Here is a 16662-nt window from a genome sequence, read left to right as displayed (position 1 = left end):
ATGCTCTGTTAGATGTACATTGATTTATAAACCAAAAAATCAGAAGCAAATTACTTAGAACCAAAATTGCATTGTGTATTCAGCTGCTGTGTTTTAAAGCCCCCTGGCATGCTGGTAAGGAAGCTGAATTTACAATTGAGTCCTGTACAGAAAATAAAGCCAGCAAGGGACAAAAAGTGACATGTACGAAGACATGCAATTTAATGAGGTAGAAAAATACCTAGGTGAATGTGGGGTTTTGCTTTTGTATGGATATTAAGGTGTTTGTATGGCAAACACTGGCTAGCTGTTTAAAAGCCAGCTCTTTCTTTCTCTTGGGTACATAGCCCAGCTTCCCTTGCCATAACATAAGGCAGTCTGCTAAGTTCTCACCAACGGAATGTGAAAGGTCGGCCATTTACAAGCCAGACTCATTCAAACTGCTTGTATTTAGTCGTCTATGCAGTTATTTGGAATAGAGACCACTCTGGACACAATTTTAGATGCTGTTTATTGAAGATAGTAGAGCCCTAAGAGTTTGAATTCCTGAAGGATAGTGTGGATGAAAGCTACATCACTATCTACAACCAAAACCACCTGTGTAAGACTCTTCCATGAATTAGAAATAAATGCTTAACGCACGAAGCCACAGAAATGCTAATATTTGTCATGGCTACTGACATTGCTTTCATAAAAAAATTAAGGTTCATGAGACATATTTTAGAAAATTGTAGAAAGTAGTAAAACATACCTGGTGCTGGAAATGCAGTATGTTCATAAATTTCATTTACTTTAAATCACTTCACTACAAACTAACTCTAACAACATTGTAGAATACTCAACAACAACAGAATATACATTATTCTCAAATGCACTTGGAAAAGTCCTTGGGATAGATTATACTTCAGGCCATAAAACAAATCTCAACATTTTAAAAATATTTAAGTCATACAAAATATCTAGATCCTAGAGAAATGAAGCTAGAAATCAGTAACAGAGGAAAACCTGGAAAATTCACATATAGAAATTGCACATCACACTCTCAAGCAGATTATATGTCAAACAATAAATCACGAGGAATAATGGAGGTGTTTAGAAGGCATGAGTAATAAAAGAATATACAAAAATACAAAAGAAAAAATAAATCACAAGGGGAATTAAAAAATACATAGGGATTAAGTTAACACACAGTCACCAAAAAGTTAATGGAATGCATTAGAGGAAGTACTTCAAGGGAGATTTATAGCCCACAATGAGAAAGAAGAGTGATATCATTTGGATAAATGTCAAGAAGTGCATTTTCTTGATCGATAACTATGTGTTTTGCTTTGTAAATACTACCAAACTATTTTTCAAAGTGTCCATTCCACTGTGTATTCATACCAAAATGAATGAGTTTCCCTGTAGCTCCACATCCTCACCAGCATTTGGTGTTGTCACTGTTTTCGATTTCAGCCATTCTGATAAGTATGTAGTGGTATCATATTGTTGTTTCAAATGAAAGGAAAATAATATGTTCCCTAAAACACCACTACACAGATGTTCATAATAACTCTATTCATAATTGTTGAGACTTAAAAGCAACCAAGATATTTTTCAGGAGGTGAATGGATAAATAAAATTTGGTACACCCAGACATAAAATATAATTTACAGCTAAAAAGAAATGAACTGTAAAGTCAAGACTTGGAGGAAACTTAAATGAGTATTACTAAGTGAAAGATGGCAATCAATTTGAATAAGCTACAACTATGATTTCAACTATATATATTTTGAAAACAATAAAATTTAGGTGCTAGTAAAAGGATTGGTGGTTTCCAGTGTTAGGGAGCAGAGTGAGGCATGAACTGAAGACATATAGAGGATTTTCAGGCTATGAAACTATTTCATAAGATACTATAATGATGGATGAATGTCATTATACATTTTGCAAAACAAGTACAAAGTATGACATGAAAACCAAACCCTAATGTAGAGCGGCAAGATGGTGGAATCGGAAGGGAGCACACTGATATTCCGGGAAGACACAGTTTAATACAAGTGTAGATACTGCAGGGTCAAGGAAGAGTAGGGGAAGAAACAGCAGAGGAAATTCTTCTGGAACTAGTGATTCACAGTGGACCTGCGTGGAGAGCGTGGGAGCCCAAGTTCGGGAAATCAGCAGCAAAATCAACACACCAGTGCTGGAAAACAAGGTGAGCCGAACCTCAATAGCCCGAGACACGAGCAGGAAAGCAGAAAGAGGAGACTAGAGGGAACGAGCCTTGAAACTCCATGGGGAAAAGTTCACCAGGCTAACTAAAAGAGAGAGGGAAAAACAAGTGACCGATATGGACACGAGTTTCTCTCTCTCTGCTCACCACTCAAAGGCAAGCAAGACAAAGAGCAGGCGCCATTTTGGACATACATCATAAGCAGGGCGACCTCAGGTCTGCACCAGCCCTGAGCCTAGCAGAAAAACCTGACTCTGGGGGGGGGGATTGTGAAATAACAGGAGATTAGGATCTAACTTGGCAACCCAGTGGGAGACTGCAGGAGAATTGGAGCCCACACCGAGGGCAGCACAGATTCCCTGTGTGGTCCTTGGGAAAGAGCTTCTGATCTCTGGCTCCTGTGGATATATTATTCGCCTGCTAACTACCTCCAATTACGTTCAGCTGTGCATTCACCTGTGCAGAATTACTTCCCTTTTGAATCAGAAAGAAAGAAAGAAAGAAAGAAAGAAAGAAAGAAAGAAAGAAATTGATTTACCATGCCTAACCTGGGAGTGTCACCTTTGACACACTCTCAACCCTGAGGAACCAAACACAGCTCTCAGGCCACACTCATCTCAAGCCTCTAAGGCTCCACCAAAAGCAGACAGTACACTTAATATAGAGCCATAGTATAGTAAGAAAAAATACCACAGTGAAGAAACCAAATATCTCCAACATGCCAAACAACAAACGCAAAAACCGAGGTAACAAGAACAAGGAAGACACTATGACGCCCCCAAATGAAAAAGACACCCCAATTCAAGATTATGAAGATGATGAGATCGAAGAAATGCAAGAAGCAGATCTCAAAAAATTGATAAGAACATTAAGAAGTTCTCAAAAACAAATTCTTGAACTACAGAAATCCTTAATGGACAAGATAGAAAATCTCTCTCGTGAAAATGAAATATTAAGGAGGAATCAAAATGAAATGAAACAACTAGTGGAACAAGAAACTGTGAAAGTGACGAGAAATCATAATGAAATGAAGAATTCAATAGATCAAATGACAAACACATTAGAGAGCCTTAAAAACAGAATGGGCGAAGCAGAAGAGAGAATATCGGACTTAGAAGACAGAGAACAGGAAAGGAAACAGGCAAACCAAAGAAAAGAAGAAGAAATTAGAAATCTAAAAAATATTGTCGGGAATCTACAGGATACTATTAAAAAACCTAACATTCGGGTCCTGGGAGTTCCTGAAGGCATGGAGAGGGAGAAAGGATTAGAAGGCATTTTCAGTGAGATACTAGCAGAAAATTTCCCAGGTTTGGAGAAGGACAGAGGCATCTTAGTACAGGAAGCTTATAGAACCCCTAATAAACATGACCAAAAGAGATCCTCACCACGACATGTTGTAATCAAACTCACCACAGTGAAACATAAAGAAAAGATTCTAAAATTGCAAGAGAGAAACATCAGATTACTCTCAGAGGATCTCCAATTAGACTCACAGCAGACTTCTCATCAGAAACCCTACAAGCTAGAAGGGAATGGCGAGACATAGCCCAGGTACTAAGAGAGAAAAACTGCCAGCCCAGAATATTATATCCTGCAAAGCTCTCATTTGTGAATGAAGGTGAAATTAAGACTTTTCATAGCAAACAGAAACTGAAAGAATTTGTTGCCACTAGTCCTGCCCTGAAAAGGATGCTTAAAGATGTGTTACACACAGAAACACAGAAACACAGTCATCAATATGAAAGAAGGTAAAGGAAGGAAACCTTGCAGCAAAAGATCACAAGAAGCTCAATTTCTCTTTGACATAGAATTAAACTCTGATGCTCTGTTAAAGCAATGTGTTAAAGTAATCTATTATGTTCTCTTGATGTCTGTTAAATTCTAATTGTTCAAAAACAGCTGAATTTTTATTTATTAAGAGCTATGGGTTATTTAAATATGTGCTTATTTTCAAAGATTTGAATAATCGCCTTGTAACAATGATCAAATTTGGTCTATGTTATGTCATGATTTTAAGGAATCTTATTTCTAGCAGCTATTTTGGATTGTGAGCCTTCTTGGCATTCTTGACAGGCATTCAAAAAAATCAAAGTTTCAAACAATCTGGTCTCTAAAATTTCCAGTAAATCTTGGACTTTGGTTTTTCCAGTTTGGCCCAACTGAAAAAATCGAAGGACCTATGTCTCTCATCTTATAGAGACACCAACTAATCAGGCTATTTGGATTATATTAGAAGTACTGTCAAGATGTGACGTGGTACCAAATTTTAAGTTTCTATAATGGAAAATGCTATTAATACAAATGTTTGAGAATTAAAAAGTCTAATGATCTTGTGTTACTAGACATGATAGTTATCTTAATGAGAAAGCCCCAGAGGCCTAAAGGGTTAAATACTTGTAAAATCCTACAGGTGCTTTCAAAAATACTGTGAAGTAAGCACGTGCCTCTTGTTGGTTGATGAGTTTATAATTTTAAACAAAATTGATATTTAGTTATGTTGACAGAGACAGATAATAAGAGAAGATAAGAATATGCACTAAATGTGAATAACTAACAACAAAATGGAATATGTGGGTAAGTAATATCAGAAAAATGGCAGTGATATTAGCCTTCCTTGTCCCACAAAGAACTCTGGAAATTATGCAAATAAATGGAGATTGAACAGCTTGCTCCTGAATCATTGAAGAAATCAAAGGGGAAATTTAAAAATACTTTGAAACTAATTAAAATGGAAATAGAACATATCTAAATTTATGGGATACAGCAAAAACAGTGTTAGGAGAAAAATTTATAGCAAAAAGTGTCTTCATTAAAAAAGAGGAAGAAGGAATCAAATAATCTAACAATGCATTTTCAGGACATAGAAAAACAAGAACAAATTAAACCCAAAATTAGCAGAAGGAAAGAGATAATAAAAATTAGAGGAGAAATAAAGAGATTATACATTTAAAAATATAAAAGATTAATGAAATGAAGAGCTGGTTATTTGAAAAAAAAACAATATTGATAAACCATTAGCCAGACTAACCAAGGAAAGAAGAGAGAAGACTCAAATCAATAAACCAGAAATGAAAAAGGACTTATTACAATTGATAGCACAACAACACAAAGAATTTCTAAGAACTATTATGAATAACTATACACCGACAAATTGAAAAAATCTAAAATAAATGAATAGATATCTGGACTTTAAAATTTACCAAAATACAGATGTGAAGACACTGAAAATCTGAACAGACCAATAACCCAGGTTGAGATGAAATCGTTTATAGTCTCCCAACAAAGAAGAACCTAAGACTGAATGGCTTCACTGCTGAACTCTGCTAAACTTTAAGGAATAACTAACACCAACACTTCTCAAACTATTCCAGACAATGAAAGGGATAGAACCCTTCCAAATTCATTCTGTGAGACCAACATTAACTTAATTCCAAAACCCGATAAAAATATACCAAAAAAAAATTCTATAAACTAGTATCCTTGATGAACATGGATGCAAAAACCCTCAGTAAAATGCTAGCAAATCAAATCCAACACCACATCAAAATGATTATCCAGGCCAGCGCCGTGGCTTAACTGGATAATCCTCCGCCTTGCGGCGCCAGCACACCGCGTTCTAGTCCCAGTTTGGGCGCCGGATTCTATCCCGGTTGCCCCTCTTCCAGGCCAGCTCTCTGCTATGGCCCGGGAAGGCAGTGGAGGATGGCCCAAGTGCTTGGGCCCTGCACCCACATGGGAGACCAGGAGAAGCACCTGGCTCCTGGCTTCAGATCAGCGCAATGCACCGGCCGCAGCGGCCATTGGAGGGTGAACCAACGGCAAAAAGGAAGACCTTCCTCTCTGTCTCTCTCTCTCACTATCCACTCTGCCTGTCAAAAAAATAAAAAAAAAATTTTAAAAAATGATTATCCATCCTTACAAATAGGATTTATCCCAGGGATGAAGGAATGGTTTAACATACACAAATCAATAAATATGATTATATCACATGAACAGAATGAAGGATGAAAGTCATGATTATTTCAGTAGATGCAGAAAAAGCATTTGATAAAATATAGCATTCTTTCATAAGAAAAACCTTAAAATGGGATGTAGAAGGAACATACGTCAATAAAATAAAGGCTCTATATGACAAGCCTACAACCAACATCATATTGAATGAGGAAAAACCTGAAGTATTTCCACAAAGATCTGGAAGCAGACAAGGATGTCACCACTTTTATTCAACATAGCTCTGGAAGTTTAAGCCAGGACCATTAGTCAAGAAGAATAAATAAACTGTACACAAACTGGAAAGAAAAAAGTCAAATTATCCCTTTTTGCAAATGACATGATTCTTTATTATATGAGAACCAAAAGACTATGCCAAGGGACTACTAGAACTGTTAAGAGAATTTGGCAAAGTAGCAGAATACAAAATCAACACACAAAAATCAGTAGCATCCATATACATGAAAAAAAGTCTGGATAAGAAAGAATTTATTAGAATGATCCCTTTCACAGTAGCAACAAAATATGTAAATGCTTGGGATAAATATAACCAAGGATATAAAAGACACCTAAAATAAAAATTACAAAACACAAAAGAAGAAAACACAAAAAAACTTAAAAATCATGTTAATGTATGTAAGAAATTAGCATTATCGGGCCGGCACCGCAGCTCATTAGGCTAATCCTCCGCCTTGCGGCGCCGGCACACCGGGTTCTAGTCCCGGTCGGGGCACCAATCCTGTCCTGGTTGCCCCTCTTCCAGGCCAGCTCTCTGCTGTGGCCAGGGAGTACAGTGGAGGATGGCCCAAGTGCTTGGGCCCTGCACCCCATGGGAGACCAGGAGAAGCACCTGGCTCCTGCCATCGGATCAGTGCGGTGCGCTGGCCGCAGCGCGCCTACCGCGGCAGCCATTGGAGGGTGAACCAACGGCAAAAGGAAGACCTTTCTCTCTGTCTCTCTCTCACTGTCCACTCTGCCTGTTAAAAATAAATAAATAAAATAAATAAAAAAATTTAAAAAAAAGAAATTAGCATTATCAAAATGCTCATACTACCCAAAACAATTTACAGATTAAATGCAATACCCATCCCAAAATACCAATAACATTCTTTATAGAACTATTAAAAAATCCTAAAGTTTATATGAAAACACAAAAACCCTGAATGTTCAAAGCAATCTTTTTTTCTATTTATTTAACAGGTAGAATTTTGGACAGTTTGAGAGACAGAGAGAAAGGTCTTCCTTCCGTTGGTTCACTCCCCAACTGACCACAACGGCCTGCACTGCACTGATCCGAAGCCAGGAGCCAGTTGCTTCCTCCTTGTCTCCCATGCAGGTGCAGGGGCCTAAGGACTAGGGCCATCCTCCATTGCCCTCCCTGGCCACAGCAGCGAGCTGGATTGGAAGAGGAGCAACCAGGTCTAGAATCCGGCACCCATATGGGTGGGATGCTGGCACCTCAGGCGGAAGATTAACCAAGTGAGCCACGGCGCCGGCCCCCTCAAAGCAATCTTGAGCAATAGAAAGAAAGCTAGTGGTATCAGAATATAAGCTTGCAAAATATACCACAGAGCTATTTTAACCAAAATAGCTTGGTAGTGGCATAAAAATAGACACGTAGATCAGAACAGAACAGAAACCTCAGAAATAAATCCACTCATCTTTGACCAATTTATCCTTGATAAATATGCTGAAAATATTCTCTGGAAAAAGGATATTATCTTCAATAAATGCTGTTGGGATAATTGGATTCCACATGCAGAAGTTTGAAACAAGATCCCTAACTTATACCCCATATAAAAATCAACTCAAAACAGATTGAGAATATAAATTTTCTAACTGAAACTATCAAACTACTAGAAGAAATATCAACACAAGGGAAATATTCCAAGACAGTGACCTAAACAGTGACTTCTTGGGGAAGATCCCAAAAGCACAGGATATAAAATAAATAGTAGGCAAATGAAATTATATCAAAGTAAGAAATTTCTGCACAGCATACATTTGCTGTGAACAAAATGAAGACAACCAGCAGAATGGGAAGAATATTTGCAAATTATGCATCTAATAAAGGATTAATATCCAGAATGTATAAGGAGCTTCGGATGTTAAACAAAACAAAGAATCCAGCTCAGAAGTGGGCAAAGGATATAAGTAGACATTTTTCAAAGAAGAAATACAAATGTTCAAGACATACATGAAAAACTACTCAGGGTCACTAGCGATCAGGGAAATATAAGTGAAAACCACAGTGAGATGTCATCATATTCCAACTAGAATGGTTACTACCCGTAAGTAAGAATAAGAGAATAAATATATAGAATTCTTATATCTCTGCTCTTGAGCAAATCAGCCAACCCCATCACCAACTCTCAATGCCTCATGTGTGCTCATAAAATGCATGCCAACAGTCACCTGTACTTTGTTCATGCTATTATACATTAACCTTGTCACCAATTAGCATCTGTCCCCACTACCATGTGAGCATCTGAAGCTGGACTGTGCAGCCTTATATGTGTATACCCTGATATAGACAACTCAGATAGAGTTCCAGGCTTCTGGCTTCAACTTGCCTCAGCCCTGGCCATTGCAACCATCAGGGGAGTGAACCAGCAAATGGAAGATCTCTTTCTCTGTCTCTGTCTCTCTCTCTCTCTCTCTGTAACTCTTCCTTTCACATAAATAAAATAAAAAGGTTAAAAGACAGAAATATTACAAATAATAAGAATTGCAGTAACTTGTTAATGGGTAAAACCACACAAAACTGAAAACCATGACTCACAAAAATTTTAGATAGAGGTATCAAATGTTTAGGGATTTTGTATGTAATTAAAATCTAGTTGTTATCAGCTAAAAATAGACTATTGTGACTACATGATGACTTAAGTAAGCTTCATGATACCCACAAAGAAAAAAATCTACACTTGATACACAAAAGATAAAGTGATCAAAACATGTCACTGTATGAAATCATCAGGTCATGAAGAAAGATACCAAGTGTGGAAAAAATGAGCACAGGGTATAACAAATGAACAGAAAATAATTAACAAAATGCAATGGCAAATATTTATATATGAATAATTACTTTAAATGCAAATATATTAAATTCTCAAAACAAAACACAGAGAGTGCATGAATAGATTTTTAAAAAAAGAAGACTTGACTATTTACCACCTGTAAGAGATTCGCTTTACCTTGAAGAACACACATAGACTGAAAGTGAAGGGAGAAAATATATTTCATGAAAATGGAAACGAAGAGACCATAGGATAGATATGCTTAGAAAAAGACAGATTTTAAGATGAAAACTGTCAGAAGACACAAAGTAAGCCATTACATAATAATAAAGGAGTCAATTAATGAAGAGAATATAACAATTATAAATAAATGTGTACACTAAATTCGAAATGTATAAATCAATATGTTTCTCTGAAGGGAAATAGAGTCAGAAGTACAAACTAGGAGAATTAAATATACCATTTTTAGAAACAGATAAATTTTTGCGACAGAAAATCAATAAGAAAAATCTTGGACTTGAGTTACAGTTTAGAGAAATTGGACCAGTGAACATATACAAAATATTTCTTCCAGTACTAGTAGAATAAGAGGATTTCTTCCAACCTTGAGAAGACAATAAATAAGGAGCCATGGGGTAGTATCTTAGTACTCAATAGTTGACTATAAATCCCAAAACTAGGCAAGTCCTAATGGTCCACATCCCTAGACAAATGCCTATGAGCAGCATCTCTGGAATTGCCCCAATATTGAGCAGAGACCTACACTCTCACATGGACCTTGTGTGAACCACCAATATTGCATAGGGACTAATGAATGTTAGACTCAAGTGTAACCCATCTAGTTCATGAATAGCTGAAGGTCTGCCTCTATTACAGCCTTGAACAAGCAGGAAGAAACTACAGTTCTTTTTTGGGTTTCAATGCCAGAATAGTAGAACCTAACAATGAGCAGATCCAAACAATCACTGTCCCAAGCCATGCCTGCAAGACAGAGCTTCAGGACCTACTTCAGTGACAAGTGAAATTGTCTGGCTGTAGTTTCTCAATTGTATATCCCAGCCAGGATAACCAATGACTGAAAAGAGTGGTATTAGAGTGGTATTGGGCAGTTAGTCAACCTCATCAGTGTACACAGTACAGTAGGGTGGGTTTTGGTCCTTCCCTGAGGCTACCAAGGTAAATTGTGGGATCTAGGCATAATCTAGCATCATTTCATTGGTGGGCGCAAGACAAAAAGTTTGAGCCTACTTCATCCCCAGAAAGATGTTTGTAGGGACATCATGCCTATTTGTAAGTACTTTGCTAGTTAATTCTGAACAACACACCAACTGCACATTCAGGATACAGTTGAGCCAGAAAGTATTTTAGGATTGAAACTGAAACTGTTACACACACACACACACACACAGTGGATTTGAGGCAAAATTTGACTTAAGATGCTGTTGAAATAGCAGAGGTATCCATAGATTCAGATAAAATAAACAGATTGCTTAGAATTTATAGGACAGCCACAAATGAATACAAATTACTAAACTGAATCTATCAATATACACAAGATGTCATAAGCTAAGAAGTGTCAAGAATTTCCAGGGAACCATGACCTCATCTAAAAAGCAATCAGCTTAGGTCCTGACTCTAGATATAGAATGTAATACTTTATCCTTATACTTTGCGTTTCTGTGTGGGCACAAACTGATGAGCTCTATACTAATGATATACTGAAGTGATCTTCTGTATATAAAGAGAATTGGAAATGAAAAAAAAAATAACAACCTGGTATTGAAGGGGAAATGGCATAGAAAGTTAATTAATTTGAAAAAAAAATCATGTGGGTTCTCTGTCTTTAATGTGCTGTACATTGTTATTTAATGCTATAATTAGTAATCCAATGGTAGTTTTTTTCACTTTGTATTGCTATATGGGCAAAATGTTGAAAGCTTTACCCAATATATACTAAGCTGATCTTCTGTGTACAAAGAGAATTGAAAATGAATCCTTACATGAATGGAAGGGGAGAGGGAGCGGGAGAGGGGAGGGTTGCGGGCGGGAGGGAAGTTACGGGAGGGGGGAAGCCATCGTAACCCATAAGCTGTACTTTGGAAATTTATATTCATTAAATAAAAGTTAAAAAAAAAATAAAAAAAAAAGCAAAACGAAGATGTAGAAGCCAACCAATTAGTAATTAAAAATTTCAAATGCTCAGATAAAGATTTCAAAATAGCCGTTTTAAAGAAACTTAACAACTTTAAAGAACATCTAGAAATTATTTAATATTCTATTAGAGAGAACTGATATAAGAGTAATTGAACAACACGAGGCAGAAATACTTCAAGCTTAAAGTACACTAAGTGAAACTGAAAACATGACACAAGGCATTATTAGCAGAATGGATCAGTAAGAAGGAATCTGTGATCTCAGATACCAGCTATTTGAAAATACATGGTTGGAGGAAAAAAAAAGGTGGTGTGTGGACAAGTTGCAGTGCAGTGTGTGGATTGAGCCACCATTTGCAGCACCTGCATCCCATATCAGTTTGAGTTCAGGCTGCTCCATTTCTAATCCAGCCTTCTGAAGATGGCCCAAGTTGTGCCCCTTTTACTTACGTGGGAGACAGTGATGGCCAAGCTTTGGATTGGCCCAGATCTGGCTGTTGCAGCTGTTTAGGAAGTAAATGAGTATATAAAAGATTCTTTCTCTTTCCTTTTTTCCTCCCTCCCTCTCTCCCTCCCTCCCTCCTTGCTTCCTTCCTCCCCTCCCCTCTCTCTCTTCCAAATAAATAAAAATTAAAAAAATAAATTAGAAGATAACATTGTATATATTTTTGCAATAAAGAAATGTTAAATGTTTAAAGAAATAGACATATGTTCCCTGATTGGACATTTCACAATTTATAATGCATTAAAGCATAATACTCCATAAATATGTATTTTTCAAATGTCTGTTTTTTTCTTTGTATTTTTGTCTAGTAAGCTTTTATCAAACAGGAATATTAGACAGTTAAAATAGGAATATTAGAGATTAGAGTTTATGGAATATGTTTTATGAAAAAATTCATGAATTTCAAAATATTTTGTGTTAAATTAAATTCATACCTTAATTCCATTTTCCACGAGTTTATTTATTTATTTAATTTATGTGAGAGGTAGAGAATTCAAATCTCATCTCCAACATTGGTGGCAGGGGCCTAATTGCCCGAGAGTATGAAATAGCAGTAAGCTGCAATCAGGTGAAGAGTTAGGACTCAGACCAAGCATTCTGAAATGAGATATGGATGTTTCAAGAAACATCTTAACCACTACGTGTATCATCCGCCCCTCCAAGAAATTTTATACATATTCTCAAGCACACAGAACTTTCTGTAGGATAGATGGCATGTAAGAAAACAAAACCAGCCTCAACAAATCTAAGAAAATTTAAATCACATCAAGTATCTTTTCTGATCATAAATGTGTGACTCTAAGAATCACAGACAATAACTTGATAGTACAAAAATGTAGAAATTAATCAGTACTCCTGAACAACCAGTGAGCCATGAACAAAATTAATAAGGAAGCCAAAACATATCTTGAGACAAATTAAAATGAAACAAGCCGGCACTGCGGCTCACTAGGCTAATCCTCCGCCTGTGGCGCTGGCACCCCGGGTTCTAGTACTGGTCAGGGTGTCGGATTCTGTCCTGGTCGCTCCTCTTCCTGTCCTCTCTGCTGTGGCCCGGGAGTGCAGTGGAGGATGGCCCAGGTCCTTGGGCCCTGCACCCGCATGGGAGACCAGGAGAAGCACCTGGCTCCTGGCTTCAGATCTGTGCGGTTCGCAGGCCGCAGCACGCCACTGGAGCTGCCATTGTGGGGTGAACCAATGGAAAAGGAAGACCTTTCTCTGTCTCTCTCTCTCTCTCACTGTCCACTCTGCCTATCAAAAAAGATAAAAACAAATTAAAATGAAACATAAAAAAATTTACAGGATGCAGGAAAAGCAATCCTAATATAGAACTTTATAGGAATAAATGTGTACTCTAAAACAAATTATATAAATACATGGAAATTAAACAACCTCTTCCAGAATGACCAATGTCCAATAATGAAATAAAAGATAAATTTTTAAAAATTTCTGAAAATTTATACAAGAATAGACTTGTTGGCCAGTGGAACAGTCTACAGGGCCCAGAAATTAATCCACACATTAACCACAAAACAATATTTGACAAACAAGTTAAATCATTCCCTGGAGAAATGATAGTCCTTTTAACAAATGGTGCTGGGAAAATTGGGTACCTGCATGCAGAAGTATGAAACAAGAACCCTACCTTACCAATCAACTCACAGTGGATCAGGCGATCTAAGTCTAAGACCTGAAACCATCAAATCACTAGTGGAAAACATAGGGGAAACACAGCAAGACATTGGAATAGGCAAAGATTTCTTGTATAAGAGCTCTAGAAGCACAGGCAATAAAGACAAAAATAGACAAATGGTTTGTTGTAAATGTAAATATCTTTTATTTCATTACTGGACACATACAACCTTCAAAAATTAAACCATGGTGAAATAGAAAACCTGAGAAGATAAAAAATGAATAACAAAACTAAAGCAGTAATAAAGTCTTCCAAAACAGAAAATCCTAAAACTAGATTTCTTCAGTTTTTTTTTAAACCAAGCTTTTAAGAACTAATTTTAATTATTTTCAAACTGTTCCAAAAATTTGGAAAGGAGGGAATTTTTCTAAACTGCATTCTATGATACAAAATCCAGACAAAACCACAACAAAAAAAGAAAACTGCAAGCCAACATCAGTTCAAAGTTGAAATATTGCTGATGAACATGCATGCAAATTTATCAAACAAATACTGTAAAATTAAGTCAAACAGCACATCACAAAAACTGTACCCCATTACACTTGGATTCTTCCCAGGGATGCAAGGACGATTCAATATATGCAAATGAATACATGTATGAATAATTATGAAGCTTCACAACAACAGAATGAAGATCAACAGCTATTTGATCATTTCAATAGATTTGAAAAAGCATTTGAGAGCCAGCGCTGTGGTGCAGAGGGTTAAAGCCCTGGCCTGAAGTGCCGGCATCCCATATGGGCGCTGGTTCTAGTCCCCGGTGCTCCTCTTCCAATCCAGCTCTCTGCTATGGTCTGGGAAAGTAGTGGAAGATGGCCCAAGTCCTTGAGCCCCTGCACCTGCGTGGGAGACCTGGAGAAAGCTCCTGGCTCCTGGCTTCAGATCAGCACAGCTCTGGCCATTGCAGCCAACTGGGGAGTGAACCAGCGAATGGAAGACCTCTCTCTCTGTCTCTACCTCTCTCTGTACTTCTGTCTTTCAAATAAATAAAATAACTCTTTAAAAAAAGAAAAACCATTTGATAAATTTTTCCTGGGGTCAGTGTTGTAGTGCAGCAGGTTACCTATAATTCTGACAACCCATATAAGTGCCCATTATAGTCCTGGCTGCTTCACATCCAATCCAGCTCCCTGCTAATGCACGTGGGAAATAAGCAGAAGATGGTATAAGTACTTGAGTCCCTGACACCCACGTGGGAGACCCAGAGGGAGTTCCAAGCTTCTGGCTTCAGCCTGGCCCACCCCCAGCCATTCTGGCCATTTGGGGAGTGAACTAGCGAATGGAAGATCTCTTTCTCTGTCTCTCTTTCTATGTATCTGACTTTCAAATAAATAAATAAATAATTATTTTAAAAAATCCAACATTCTTTCATGATAAAAAAAAAACTCTCCAAAACTTGGATATGGAAGGTGCATCCTTCAGTACAATGAAAGCTATAAATGACAAATCAACAGCCGACATTTTGATAGGGAAAAGCTGAAATTGTTTTCTCTGTGATCCGGAGAAAGAAAAGCTTGTCTATCTTCAACACTTTTATTCAACACACTGCTACGAATGTTAGAAGAATCAGCAATGACAAAGAAATAAAGGTCATCCAAACTGAAAAGTCAAATCACAGCAGATGAACACGGCCTTCACGCCCTTCCTGCACCAGCGGCACGGCAACGCGGCGCGCTGGCTCACGTCCCTGACCAGCGACGACAACCTGTGGGCCTGCCTGCACACCTCCTTCGCCTGGCTCCTGAAAGCGTGCGGCAGCCGGCTGACAGAGAAGCTGCTGGAAGGCGCGCCGACCGAGGACACCCTGGTGCAGATGGAGAAGCTGGCCGACCTGGAAGAGGAGTCGGAGAGCTGGGACAACTCGGAGGCCGAGGAGGAGGAGAAGGCCCCCGTGCTGCCCGGGGGCGCCGACGGGCGGGAGCTGACCAAGTGCCCGACAGACTCGTCCTTGCTCTCGGAGCGCGGCAGCTGGCAGCCCCGCAAGCCGACCGGCTTCAAGTCGCTGCGACACATGAGACAGGTGCTGGGCGCCCAGTCCTTCCGCATGCTGGCCTGGCACGTGCTCATGGGGAACCAGGTGATCTGGAAAAGCAGAGACGTGGACCTGGTCCACTCGGCGTTCGAGGTCCTCCGGACCATGCTGCCGGTGGGCTGCGTGCGCATCATCCCGTACAGCAGCCAGTACGAGGAGGCCTACTGCTGCAACTTCCTGGGTCTCAGCCCGCAGGTGCAGGTCCCCGCCCACGTGCTGTCCTCAGAGTTCGCTGTCGTCGTGGAGGTCCACACGGCCCCCCGCTCCACCCTCCTCCCGGCCGGCCGCGAGGACGAGCAGCCTCTGAGCAAGTATGAGTTCATGGTGACCAGCGGGAGCCCCGTGGCCGCGGACCGAGTGGGCCCCACCATCCTGAACAAGATCGAAGCGGCTCTGACCAACTAGAATCTGTCTGTGGACGTGGTGGACCAGTGCCTCGTCTGCCTCAAGGAGGAGTGGATGAACAAAGTGAAGGTGCTGTTCAAGTTCACCAAGGTAGACAGCCGGCCCAAAGAGGATACGCAGCGGCTCCTGAGCGTGCTGGGTGCGGCCGAGGAGGACAACGTAAAACTGCTCAAGTTCTGGATGACCGGCCTGAGCAAGACCTACAAGTCGCACCTCATGTCCACCGTCCGCAGCCCCACGGCCTCCGAGGCGCGGAGCTGACCCGCGTCCCAGCCGGAGGGGTGGCTGGCACAGAGTGCGTCCCCTAGGAACGCGGGGTCGTGGGGATGGGGACCGGGCCCGGCGCTGGGGCGCCCGTGACGGGGAGGGCTCAGGGGCACACGCAGCTGGTGCCTCCCAGGGACTCGGGCAGAGTGGGCCTGTGCCGGCGTGGCCGCCGGCGTGGCCGCGACCTCTCTGCAGGGTCCCGAGCCGAGCGCGAGCTTCCTGGGTCTGCGCAGTGACGTCGTGCTCGTCCCTGCCCCTGCGCTGTGGGAATGCGCGCCCCGAGGCTCATGGACTTGTCTCCTGGGGGGGGGTTGCCTGCAGCGGCAGTGGAGCCACCATCCTTGCCGCAGGAGCACAGTGGTGGGGGGGTGCCTGCCCCCTGTGCCGCCAGGGCTGCAGCAGCAGT

General features: G+C 40.0%; 1 protein-coding gene across 1 annotated transcript; it reads left to right on the top strand.

The window, feature by feature from the left end:
* Positions 1-181: 181 nt before the first annotated feature.
* On the top strand, positions 182-16301 carry LOC133752762 (folliculin-like). Its single transcript, XM_062183098.1, is given in 2 exon segments — positions 182-224; positions 15160-16301. Coding segments are annotated over 2 exon segments (1134 nt in total). The 3' UTR covers positions 16251-16301.
* Positions 16302-16662: the final 361 nt, after the last annotated feature.

This window comes from Lepus europaeus, chromosome X, assembly GCF_033115175.1.
Source record: "Lepus europaeus isolate LE1 chromosome X, mLepTim1.pri, whole genome shotgun sequence".
Classification (NCBI taxonomy): domain Eukaryota; kingdom Metazoa; phylum Chordata; class Mammalia; order Lagomorpha; family Leporidae; genus Lepus; species Lepus europaeus.
This window is presented reverse-complemented; position numbering and strand designations above follow the sequence as displayed.